The sequence below is a fragment of the Mobula hypostoma genome, chromosome 20 (genome assembly GCF_963921235.1).
Source record: "Mobula hypostoma chromosome 20, sMobHyp1.1, whole genome shotgun sequence".
In the NCBI taxonomy this organism is placed as follows: Eukaryota; Metazoa; Chordata; class Chondrichthyes; order Myliobatiformes; family Myliobatidae; genus Mobula; species Mobula hypostoma.
The window spans coordinates 5,705,313-5,718,223 of record NC_086116.1 but is presented as its reverse complement, the minus strand read 5'-3'; the positions used below and the strand labels follow the sequence as shown (position 1 = coordinate 5,718,223).

At 46.7% G+C, this 12,911-nt stretch overlaps 1 protein-coding gene across 4 annotated transcripts in view; it reads right to left on the bottom strand.

Annotated features, from left to right (window-relative positions):
* Positions 1-12,911, bottom strand: part of eea1 (early endosome antigen 1) — a 140,409-nt gene that overhangs the window by 53,983 nt on the left and 73,515 nt on the right. For 3 of the 4 annotated variants that reach the window (XM_063072297.1, XM_063072300.1, XM_063072299.1), the window contains 4 exons: positions 9,362-9,475; positions 7,823-7,978; positions 5,588-5,727; positions 3,086-3,374 (listed from right to left, as the gene is read on the bottom strand). In XM_063072297.1, coding sequence (XP_062928367.1) covers positions 3,086-3,374; positions 5,588-5,727; positions 7,823-7,978; positions 9,362-9,475 — 699 coding nt within the window. The remainder of the gene's footprint in view (positions 1-3,085; positions 3,375-5,587; positions 5,728-7,822; positions 7,979-9,361; positions 9,476-12,911) is intronic. The other variant, XM_063072298.1, reaches the window with a different exon arrangement.

Genomic DNA, 12,911 nt, shown 5'->3' with positions numbered 1-12,911 from the left:
AAGTACAGTCTCTCCTCTTGTAGGCTTATCAACATATTGTGTCAAGAAACCTTCCTGAACACACCTAACAAACTCCACCCCATCTAAACCCCTCACTCTAGGGAGATGCCAATCAATACTTAGGAAATTTAAATCTCCCACCACAACAACCCTGTTATTATTACTCCTTTGCAGAATCTGTCTCCCTATCTGCTCCTTGATGTCCCTGTTACTATTGGGTGGTCTAAAAAAAACACCCAGTAGAGTTATTGACCCCTTCCTGTTCCTAACTTCCACCCACAGAGACTCGGTAGTCAATCCATCCATGTCTTCCTCCTTTTCTGCAGCTGTGACACTATCTCTGATCAACAGTGCCACACCCCCACCTCTTTGTTGCTTGTTTTAAAAGCAATCAAAGATTTTACTGAACAGTCAGCGGAAACAGCGTCCCTCGCCCCCCTCGCAGTCACTCAGCCCCTCGCGCACGGTCACTCACACCTCGCACACAGGCACACGGTCACTTGCCCCCCTCGCCCACGGTCACTCACCCCTCAGGCACTGTCCCTCACCCCCCTCGCGGTCACTCAGCCCCTCGCACACAGGCACATGGTTACTCGCCCCTCGGGCACACGGTCACTTGCCCCTCGCGCACGGTCACTCAGCCGCTCAGGCACATGGTCACTCGCCCCTCGCCCACGGTCACTCAGCCCCCCTCGCGCACGGTCACTCGCCCCTCACGCACGGTCACTCAGCCCCTCACGCACGGTCACTCAGCCCCTCACGCACGGTCACTCAACCCCTCACACACAGTCACTCTCCCCTCACACACAGTCACTCTCCCCTCGCACACGGTCACTCAGCTCACGGCACAACTGATGGAAACAGGGCTGTTCGGCCTGAAACGTGGTCACCGGAAACAGCGTCACGGTAACTGAAATGAAACACTGTGAGGTTGGGTGGGTGCTCTGCCAGCCTATCAGAGGCCCCCCTCCCTTACTTTGCCAGATAAGGGCCATTTCACAGCTTCTGCATTCATCAAGGGTGGGGTGGGGAAGAGACACGACTGCAGCCACCCACGGAGAAAGCGTTCAGAAGATAAACACCCTGACAAAGGCAGCAGGACCCACCTCACCATCTCACTAATGAACATGGCTCAGTAATATCAACAGTGAAATGGATCTAGACACTACACACAGTTTAAGTGTAATATGTAATTTTAAACCATGAAATTGTGGTTAAAGCTAGTGACTATGAAAATGGACTAAAGTCCAGAAGTCTCAACTGACATTCCAGAGCTCAAATTTTTAATACAAATGCTGTTTGGAGAATTTGAAGAATAGAATTAGTGTTACCAGTGAAAGTAAGCAGGATCTTTAGGACTGCAATAAAAGTCCGTTGCTCCGCAGGAAGGGAAATGCATGGCCCTAACATGGCTGAGTTCCCATGATTCCAGGCCTCACAGTAACATTAAATCACCTCACTCCCAACTGCCCCCTAAAATACCCTGAAACTAGGCAACTTCCCATCATAAACAGGAGGAAATCTGCAGATGCTGGAAATCCGAGCAACACACACAAAATGCTGGAGGAACTCAGCAGGCCAGGCAGTGTCTATGGAAAAGAGTAAGCAGTCGATGTTCCGGGCAGGACTCAACTTCACAAGAGCAGGTCACAAGAGACATAAAAGGCATTTTTCCACACAACATAGCGGGCGGGTAGCGCAGTGGTTAGTAAAACACTTTACAGCACCAGTGGTCCTTGTTCAAGTCCTGCTGCTATCTGTACACTCTCGCTGTGACCACATTCCAAAGACGTACGGGTTAGTAGGGCAATGGGCGTAACTGAGCAGCGCGGGTTCACTGGAGCAGGCTTTTACCGAGCTGTACTTCTAAATAAAGTTGTTAACAAGGAGGAAGCCATTCAGCCCATCAGGTCTATGGTGGTTCACAGAGCAATCCCATTCCCCCATTAATTTTCCTTGTAACCTACTCTCCCATCAATCCCATCATCCACAACCTCTGGGAGCAAATTACTGCGACTGCTTAACCAACCTACCCCCAGAAGTTGCACATACACGGAACAAAGGAGGAAAAGAAACACCCGGCGGGCACCCACGCAGCCACAGGGAGAACCCGTAAACGCCACACAGTCAGTGCCTGAAGTTAGGATTGACCTAGGTCTCCAGCACAGCAATGCAGGTTCTGTATCGAAGATCACTGCCGGTAATCTCACGCAGGCATCTCTTTTCAACAGCTATACTCACTGGGCACTAAGACTATTACAGTGAATTGTTCCCTAGTTTGATAAGACGGACTCTGACTTCACAACCTCCTCACGATCCTGCACTTTATTGTTCACTTGCACTGAACTCTCTCTGCCCCTACCCTCCTCCCTCACCACCATCCGGGGCTCAAAGCAGCCCTTCCATGTGAGTCATCCACAGGCAGGTCATTCAACTGCACTTTCCCCGAGCCGGTACACTTCATTCTGCCTTTGGTTATTGTTTCACCTTGTTCTACCTCAATGCTCTGTGTAACCATTTAATCTGCATCAAGAGTAGGTAAGACAAGCTTTTCAATGCACAATGTGACCACAGGCAGCTGCAGAAAGCTGTGTAAAAAACTTAACAGCTTCTAACCTGCTGTTATCAGGTCTCTGAACAGAACTCCTGTATGTTAAGATGGACTCCCGACCGCACAATCTAGCTCGTTATAATCTGACACTTCATCGTTCGCCTGCACTATCTCTGTAGCTGTTACATTTTATTCTGCATTGTTATTGTTTTGCCTTGTTCTACCTCAATGCACTGTGTAACGATCTGATCTGTGTGAACAGTATGCAAGACAAGCTTTTCACTGGAGCTCGGTACATGTGACAATAATAAATCAATAGCTGTCCCCACACCTCCACCCAGGGCCCTACAACAGCTCTACCGGGTGAGGCTGTCGTTCACATACACCTTCTGTGCAGCCGTTACACCTCGCTCTGCCTCCTGCTATTGCTTTTCCTCGTTCTGTCTCAATGCACCACGTATGAGCAGGAAGACCAGCTTTTCACTGGAGCTCGGTTCATGTGACGATAACAAACCAATTCTAATTCACACCGACCTTCTCATCAACAGTAGTTTTCAGAAGATGCCGGTCTTTCTCCCACTCTGCCCGTGCTTCCTCGAGAGCCCTGCAAAGACTTTCCTTGGTGTCCGTCAGCTCCTTGGATAACGATTCCTTCTCCAGTCCGAGTGCCGCCAGCTGCCCCTGCATCCTGCTCTCACTCTCTGTCTTGTGCTTCAGTTCTTCTGCTAGCTGCTCCTTCTTACTCTCACACTCCTGCACTTGCTTCCGAATCTCACTGAGGGCCTCCGATTTCTCCTCCAGTTCCTGCTTTGTGCCACGAAGGCTGGAAGTAAGGAAAAGTCCGTCATCAATTCTGTTTTAACAATTGGCCGTCAGACGGATGGGCAATGAGCAACAAACAAAAATGCTGGAAGAACTCAGCAGGCCAGGCAGCATCCACGGAGAGGATTAAAATCACCTTATCAGGCCAAGGCCCTTCATCGGGACTCAAAAGGAAGGGGGTAAAGAAGGTGGTGGTGATGCCAGCAGGCGTATAAGCTAGAAGATGACAGGTGATACCAGGTGAGGGGGAAAGTTGGGTGGGCGGATGGTGAAGTGAGGAGCTGGGAGGTGATAAACAGGAAGGGTAAAGAGCCGAAGAAGAGGGAATCTAACAGGAGAGGACAGTGAACCATGGAAGAAAGGGCATCTAGAGCAGCATGGTAGGAGGTGAGAGGCAGATGAAGAGAAAAGAAGGGGCAAGAGGGGAGCCAGAACAGGGGGAAAGAAGAGGGGGTAGGGGGAGACATTACTGTAAGAGAAATCAATGATCATGTTATCGGGTTGGAGGCTACCCAGACGGAATATGAGGTGTTGCTCCTCCACCCTAACCTGGAACCATCCTACCACTTGATCTTGAACGCTCAGCCTACTGAATATACATTTCACAGCTCCAGCGGGAGAGAGCGAGGGGTGAACTTTGAATTCGCTAGGCAGAAAGGAGTAGAGGGGACAGGCTGCTGGTGCAAGAGAAGGGAAAAAACTGCAGTGCCCCCAGAGGGTTGATATCAAAATCTCAACACCTTCCAAAACATAGGAGTTGTCTGAAGTCGGATACACACAGGGCAAAGTCTCCTAGTCTGGCGATGACACAAAATTCAAAATTTAATAGGCTTCGTGGAGAACAGCATCACACTTTGAGAGAGCACAGATAGACTGGTGAAATGGGTATATGAAAGCAGTGAAGCACGGCACTCCAGAAGGAAGAAATACTATGCTCTATTGAAAATTTCAGTGTACAAGATGACCTGAGGGGTATACGGGTCTACTGAAAGGAATACAACTTGTATACGAGTGCGTATATCGTTAAGTCTTTCCGAACCCTGGGAATTCCCTGTATTCAGTCTTGCTCTTCCAAGTGCTTCCCAAACGATCCTATTCTACCTCCCTCAATCACTCCTCCTCGCACCTCAGCCTCTGCACGAAAACTCTGCAACTCTGGTCCCTTCTAAACCTTTCCCCTCTCACCTTAAATCAATGCCCCCTAGTTTTGGATTCCCTACCCTGGAGAAAAGACTATTACTATCACCTTAACCATGGCTCTCATAATTTTAAACATTTCTGTAATTCTCCTAAAATCCAAGGAATAACGACCCAGGCTGGCTAACCTCTCCTTAACTCAGCCCCTCTAATGCTGGCAACATCCTCACAAATCCTTGCTGCACTCTTTCCGTTTAACCACATGTTGCCTGTAACAGTTCGCAGTATTCCACGTGCAGTTTCACCAATGACACACACGACTACACAACTACTCTGATACTCAGTGTCCTAACTGATAAAGGCCAGCGTTCTAAATGGCTTTTTCACCAGCCACTTACAGCAAAGATCAAGAGATCTGATAAAGATGTTCAAAATTGTTACAGTTGGGAGATAGTTGACAGTTACAAACAGCTAAAACAACGTTTAAAAAAATACCGTAACCTTATGGTCTGGAATGCATTACCTGACAAAGCTGATATTCAACAGGAACTGAATACATAATTGAAAGAACTTAGACGGAAACAATGAATTAGACAGCTTTTATTGAGCTAGTATGGCAAAGTGGCCGAATGGAAAGAGACACAGGAACAGAATTAGGCCATTCCGCCCATCAAGTCTGCTCTGCCGTTCCATCATAACTGATTTATTATCAACTCCATACTTCCTGTTTCCCCCTGTAAACCCTCGATGCCCTTACTAACCAAGAACCTATAAACCTCCAATTAAATACACTCAATGACTTTGCCTCCACAGCTGTCTGTGGCAATGAATTCCACATTTTCGCCACCCTCTGGCTAAATAAATTCCTCCTCATCTCTGTTCTAAAGTGATGTCAGTCTATTCTGAGGCTGTGCCCCCGGTCCTGGACTCTCCTACTGTTGGAAACATCCTCTCCACATGCACGCTACCTCGGCCTTTCAATATGTCTCAATGAAATCCCCCCATCGCCGTTCTTGTGCTACAAGATTCAATACAAAGCAAACACTGAACCGGAATTAGAGTCATTTCAATCCTTACGATTTCGCCTCTGCCTCGAGCTGCAGGTTCAGCTCCTTGATCTGGCTTTCCTGAGCAGCGTGCTGTTTGTGGAGCAGCTGCAGGTCTCCCTGGACTCGCTTCTCATTTTGCTCTGCCTTCGCCACGTCACACTCCAGCTTCTGAAAGTGAAAGCTCGTTACAGCACCGTGTTTCAGCCAGTCCCCGTGTGAAACCACTCCCGCTCCACTTAAAAGTTATTAGCAGTTTACAGTACAGACAGCCTGCACACAATGGGGTTTAAATTTCATTTCCAAAGCTGCTTGTAGCATCTTAAACCAATGTACTTGATTTTTGTGTGCCATTAATATCTCTAGAGTACACAGGGCACACAAGTTTCAGCCTTCACGTGGTTTAATGTTGTCGAAACAATTCACCAACTGTCTAGGATTTACTCAATGCCAGTGGGATGCCTGCTTCCTGAGATTAAAGATTAGCTTCATGTGCTTCAAAACACACGGTGAAATATGTCGTTTGCTTCTAACCAAACTCGCCGGGATTATGCTGGGGGCTGCCCGCTAGTGTCGCCATGCTTTGGACGCCCAGCTAGCGTGCCCACAACTCACTCACCCTAACGTACGTCTTTGGAATTTGGGAGGTAACTGGAGCACCCGGAGGAAACTCCCAAGATCACGGGGAGAACGTACAAACCCATTGTGGACAGCAGCAGGGCAGGAATTGAACCCCGATCTCTCAGCTCGGGCTGTTAAGCGTTGTGTTAACTGCTGTGGTACTGCACCACCCCATAGATCACGTGGAGAAAGTCGTGTTTTAGGCGTAGGATTTAAACCCAGTGATGAACAGACAGCAATTTCTTTCCAAGGGAAGCTGTCATTTTCTCGTCAGTCTGTGGCCTTTGTCCCTTTTAAGGTGCAGGTTCATACGAGGTCAAATCAACTATTTGCTTAGCTGGTGCCGAGTTCCTCCAATGTCATTGGAGTTCTGCTCATTCAGGGAATTCTACATAAGACTCCAGACTACCAGGCTAGTACCAGGGAGACACGGGGGTGCTGGGGAGCTGGCTTCTGAGTTGATCTCACGGTCATGGGATTTATCTGGGTAGTTTATCTGAATCTGTGGTTGACACTTTAGGGAAAATCAAACCAAGCTGATTTTGGGGGAAATACAGTCTTATTTGATAAAAAGTTCGGATATACAGTACTGTGCAAGGGTCATAGGCACATGTATATAGCTAGGGTGCCCAAGTCCTTTGCATAGAACCGTAGTAGTTTTACGTGTTGCACTGTATTGCAGCCACAAAAAAAACAAATTTCATGACATGTGAGTGATGATAAAGCTGATTCTGATATGGGTCTCTATTGTGGACTGAAAGTGGGAAGGGGGAAGGGAGAGGGCAGCACCAGAGAGACATTCTGTAATGATCAATAAATCAATTGCTTGGAATCAAATGACTTTGCCTGGTGTCTCAGGGCTGGGTGAGTCTGCACTCATACTACACCCCCAACCCTGACACCCCTTCTCTGACACCCGTCCCACGTCGCCCCCTCGCCATTCCCAACATCCTTTGCTCCTGCCAGATTTGAGGATTCGCTCTCCACTCCATGTTGACAAATACAATACTGGGCAAAAGACTTAATTAGGCACGTGAGCTTTTTATATGTGCCCGAGGCTTTTGCACAGTACTGTATCCCAGTAAGTTTTTGTTTGAATGAACATCTGCAAAGTGCCCTATCTCCAACACTGCTAATACCTAGAAATGTCGAGCAAAACTCTTAAAATATGACCGTGACTCTGTAGTGTACATTGTGGGCATTTCTGCCTTTCAAAAGTGACACACAATTCCGGAGGAACTCCACAGGTCAAGCAGCATCTACAGAGAAGAGTAAACAGTCGCCATTTCGGGCAGAGACCCTGATTTCAGCACAGAACCCACATTGGGCTGAGTCCTGATGAAGGGTCTCGGCCTGAACCATTAACTGTTTATTCCTTTCCATAGATGCTGCCTGCCCTGTTGAGTTCCTCCAGCATTGTGTGTGTGTGTGTTGCTCTAATTACCCAGCTATGAAAATACCTACTGAGGATTATTCTAAAATACTTGTGTGACACAAGTTAGACGTCAGTGTAAGTATAAATGAGCAAAACATGAAAATAAATCACAATTCTCCTCTCTCAGACTTGGATACTGAACACACAAATCTCTGGCTGCTCATTACTAATATCTTCAGAGACAGTGTTTATTGTTCGTGCACTACAGACCTTAATTTGAGATTCCAGCTGCTCGATTTTCTGCTCAGAATGGAGCTGCTTCTCCTTGTATTCTCTCAGGTTGGTGTCAAGTTGGCTGCAGTACTCTGTTTTCTCATTAAGTTTTGATGTCAGTTGGTCCAGCTGAGCCTTGACTTTGGTCAGCTCCTGGGGAAATAAAGCAAGTCCATAAGATATTGGCTCAGTGATGTACAATAGTGACTTGTAGCACCCTCAACATGGTAAGATGTCTCAAGACATCAACAAGCCTAGTGCTATAATGACTGACAAGCTAAACTTTGATCCCAGAGACAGGCTACAGAAGGAGATGTGCCAAGGAGGGTTTAAGGCAGAAATATTGGAGGAAAGGGTGTTGCAGTTGGTGGCACATTCCGAGATTGGGGCCAAGCAAAGACTCGAATCAGCAGTGCACACACATCTAATGACTTAGGCTTGGGGAAATTTGAGGCAACTGGGAGGGATTGAGAATGGATTCAAATTTTAAAATTGAGATTGCGGGTCACTGTAGTCAGTGAGCACTTGGGTCACAGGTGAATAGATAGTTCACTCTCATCAACTATGGAAGGATTGATGGTGTCTCCACAGACACAGGAGTGTGGTTAACTTTTAATTGATTACAACACTCAGGGGATGTACTTTCCACTTATTTCATCAGCACCACCTCCAGACTATCAGACATTTCTGGTGTCAGTCTGCTGTCCAAGCTGGACACACTGCATTTAAAACATTTACAGAGAAATAGATCACAGCCTGGACTATTTGCTGCCCTTCTTTGTAACTCCCATCTGAAAGCAGAGCTGCTGAAACAAAGTACAGTATCTAATATTAATACAAATGGCAGCAGGGACTTCAGGATCTTCAGCACCTAAATGGGCAAAGAACAGAGGGATGTGTCTGAATCCAGGAAAATAGAATTGGTGTAGCTTTCCCACAGTCCAAAGATGTACTGGTCACCAGTTAAGCCAGCATCCTTCTATTCTTAGCCTGTTTAGGTGCTGATGATTCTAAAGTACCTGCTGTTATTTGTAGGTTAATTGGTCATTGTAAATTGTCCTATGATTAGGTTAAATATGTGGGTTGCTGGGTGGGCGGCTCATTGGGCTGGAAGGGTCTGTTCCACACTGTATCGCTAAATAAGTAAATAAAATAGATAGGCGAAGGGGCTAGCATGCACATGGTGGGCTGAAAGGCCTGTTAGGATGCTCTACGACTGTGACCGACATCGTTCCTACAACGTTGTTAATTTTGAAGCGACAAATTAATTTGTAAAGTATTTGTCTGAGCTTGCTTTCTGTAGATATGTTGCCACTGCATACGTGGGTGCAGGATCCTCAACAGAAAACGATCATAATGATTGCTTTACTTTGTACCTATACTCTCCGGGATTCATGGTGCTTCATTGCCACTGTCGGAGGGGTTTGTAGTTTGACTGTAAAAGGTTTGCTTTAAATACGGGGGGGCGGTGATAGTAAGGGTGTACAGTAGGCAAACGATGGATAGAGCACAGGACTGTGAAAGTTAGGTGGGTACCTGCTCTTTATCCTGAAGTGCCTGCTTGGCAGTCTCCAGGTGGTTTTCCAAGTCAGCTCGCTGGGCATTTTTGGATGCTTCAGCAGACAGCAGCAGCTCTGTTTTCCCCTTCACCTGAAACAGTTCAGAAAATGTCAAGAAAGACAGCAATTAGTGGCCAGTATGGGTCACCTAATTGTGGAAATGGGATCTCAGAGAAAAAAGCTGTTCAGCCCTCAGTTTGATTAGAACAAGGCTGAACTACATCTCCATCACATTTACTCAATTTTCCTCCAGCTAAAGCCGAGTGACTGACGGTTTTAAGCTTCCGTTTCAAAGTTCAAGCTTCAAAGCAAATTTTTCAAAGTATATGTCACCAAAAATTACCTTTAGATTCATTTTCTTCCAAAAACAAAATACAATAGAATGAATGTACTGTAAAAGTATATACATCCACTGACAATCAATGTGCAAATACACAAAAATAAATAAATAAATAAATAAATAATACTGAGAACGTGAGTTGAGTGAGTCCGTAGGTTTTGGACTCAGTTCAGAGTTGAGGTGAGTGAAGTTATCTGTGTGGTTCATGTAGGGTAATGACTGTTTCTGAACCAGGTGGTGTGGGACCCAAGGCTCCTGTACCTCCTTCCCGATGGCATCCCCAGCCTCATGGTATAGCAAGCTGCAGATTAGCACTGTTATGAAAACACCTGTTAGTTTTACTTCAAAGTGGCTTAGATCAAATATGGCGCATATGCAGGGCATTCAAACCACAAAGGACCACGAGTCCATCCTGCACACCAATGACAGTGACACCTCTCTTTCTGATGGGCTGAATGTTTTTTCTGCACAGAATGATATGCTGGCGAGGAGCGACCCCTTTCCCCTCCTACCCCGAGGAACAGGCACTCTGTCTGCCTGCAGCTGAATGTGAGGAAGACCCTAACCAGGGTCAATCCACGTAAAGCTGTGGGGCCCTGATAGCGGTGCTGAGCGACTGTGCAACCCAGTTAACAAGAGGTTCAAATAACGTTTTCAACATCTCTCTGGAATAGTCCACTGTCCCCGAAGGCTTCATCAACTGGGTGCTCACGAGAGCAACAGTTGCCTGCCTTAATTACCGTCCAGCGGCACTGACCCCAACAATAATGGAGTGCTTGAGTGGCTGGTTTTGGACTGCATTAAATCACATTTTCATGCTACATTGGACCCTTCCCAATTTGCTTATTGCTCAAACCGGTCCACTGATGACACTCTGGGCTCTGCACTCCACTCTGTCCTGTCCCACCTGGAAAATGGCACCTCATACACCAGGATGCTGTTTACTGACCTCAGCTCAGCCCTTAATATGATCATCCCTCAGAAGCTGGTGGGTAAACTGTCCTTGTTGGATCTCACATCTCGCTCTATAACTGGACCTTGAGCTTCTCGACAAAAAGACCCCAGTCAGTTTGTGTTGGCAACAACATTTCTAGCTCCACCACACTGAGCACTGGCGCTCCCAACATTTCTAGCTCCAGCACACTGAACACCGGCGCTCCCCAGGGTGTGGCTCCAGCACACTGAACACCAGCACTCCCCAGGGTGTGGCTCCAGCACACTGAACACCAGCACTCCCCAGGGTGTGGCTCCAGCACACTGAACACCAGCACTCCCCAGGGCTGTGTGCTCAGCCCGCTGCTGAAGCAATGCTAGATCAGTAAGATCTAATCATTAAGTTCACTATGACACATCACCAGCAATGACAAGACAGCGTACAGACTGGAGGTCCAGCCGCTGGTAGAACGGTGTGAGCGCAACAACTTGAGTCTCAGTGTGGACAAGACCAAAGAAATGATTGTGGACTTTAGGAAAGTGCAGGCAGATCACACCACACTGCACTAAATGGAGAGAATCAGGAGCACCAAGTTTTCTGGGAAAGCACACAGCAGACGATCTCACCTGGTCTTCAGCCGATAAAGCACAGCACAGCAGCGTCTCCACTCCCTTAAGAGATTGAACCAAGCGAGGCTCCCCACCACCCCCCCCAACATTCTAACTTAGGGCAGCACCATTGCGAGCGTCCTGACTGGCTGAATCACTGTCTGGTACGGGAATTGCAAAGTACCTGACTGCAAGTCCCTACAAAGAATTGCTGGGAGGATCATTGGGATCTCTCCAAGATATTTATCAGGAGCCCTTAGCATTGTCAATGATTCCTTCACTAAGCCAACAATCTCCTTGACTCCCCCTCACTCCACTACCATCAGGCAGGAGATACAATGGCATTAGGACGAGGACTGCTCAGATGGGAAACAGCCTCTTCCCCCAGGCTGTAAGACTACTGAACTCACTGCCACCACGTATGAAGCACCAGCAGTGTATCCATTTACTTTTCGACTTGTGTCGTAAATGCATCTCATTATTTGTTAATTTGTTTGTGGTAATATTACCTTTGTGTTGTGTATGAGTTATACGTACTGTGTTGTGCACCTTGATCTGGAGGAATGTTGTTTCGTTTGGCAGTATACATGTGTACGGTAGAATGACAATAAACTTAATCTTGGACTTGATATTACATTTACAGTCTGTTTAAAATATTAAATCTACAAACATTCATCATTATAAATGTAGATAATTGGGTTTTTTAAATTGTTGCTGTCATGCTATTGTTATAGCCTTAGGGCCATGAAGATGCAGGTGAACAACTTTAATCAGATTGCATAGAAATGTAGACTCAGCTTTAAAATAGGGACTGAATTACATTTTGATCTTATTAAACTAAGCATCCAAACTGACTTCAGCTGATGTCTCAACTCCTACGAAGTTAAAAGTCACTGTCACAGCACCTAGACATGAAAAAGGGAATCGAGAGGCAGATCGACCATGATCTGTTAGAATGGTGGTGGTTTCACATCTCACAGGAAAGACTTTATCTCTGACAGTGCAACAATGCACTGACGGGGCAGCTCAGATTTTGATGCTCAGGTCCCTGGAGCTTGAGACTCAAATCCCTGACCTGCCATGCAACTCAGTGAAAAGAAATGACACCAAGATTACAAGAAGAATCAGTAACGGTTCGAGCTTTCCTGTGGTGAACAAAAACCCTGCTTCTCATATGGGTCCGCAGAGTGGAGACTAGATTCCTATCGAGTCGTGGACACAGAGTCAGCACAGAAACAGGCCCTTCAACCCATCACATCCATGCTGCCCATTTTCCCAGCTGCCCACATTAGGACTGAGGGCCTTCTGTGCCACACTTGCTTAACATCCTGCCTAAACACTGCGACTGTACCCGCCTCTGTCATGTTCTCTGATAGGGTATTCCAGATATCAACTGCTCTGTGTAAATTACTTAACCTTCCCCTTCAACTGGTTTCATTATCACCCACCAAGCTTGTCCTTCTTTCCCCCCCCACCAATCCTTTTATTCAGGATTTTTCCCCTTCCTTCCCATGTTCACTGATTATTCCCCTCCATGGATGCCTTCTGGGTTTCTCCAGCATTTTGTATGTTGCTCTGGATTTCTAGCATCTGCAGTATCTCTTGTGTTTATCCTAAAACTCCTTCCTTTCACTTTAACTATATG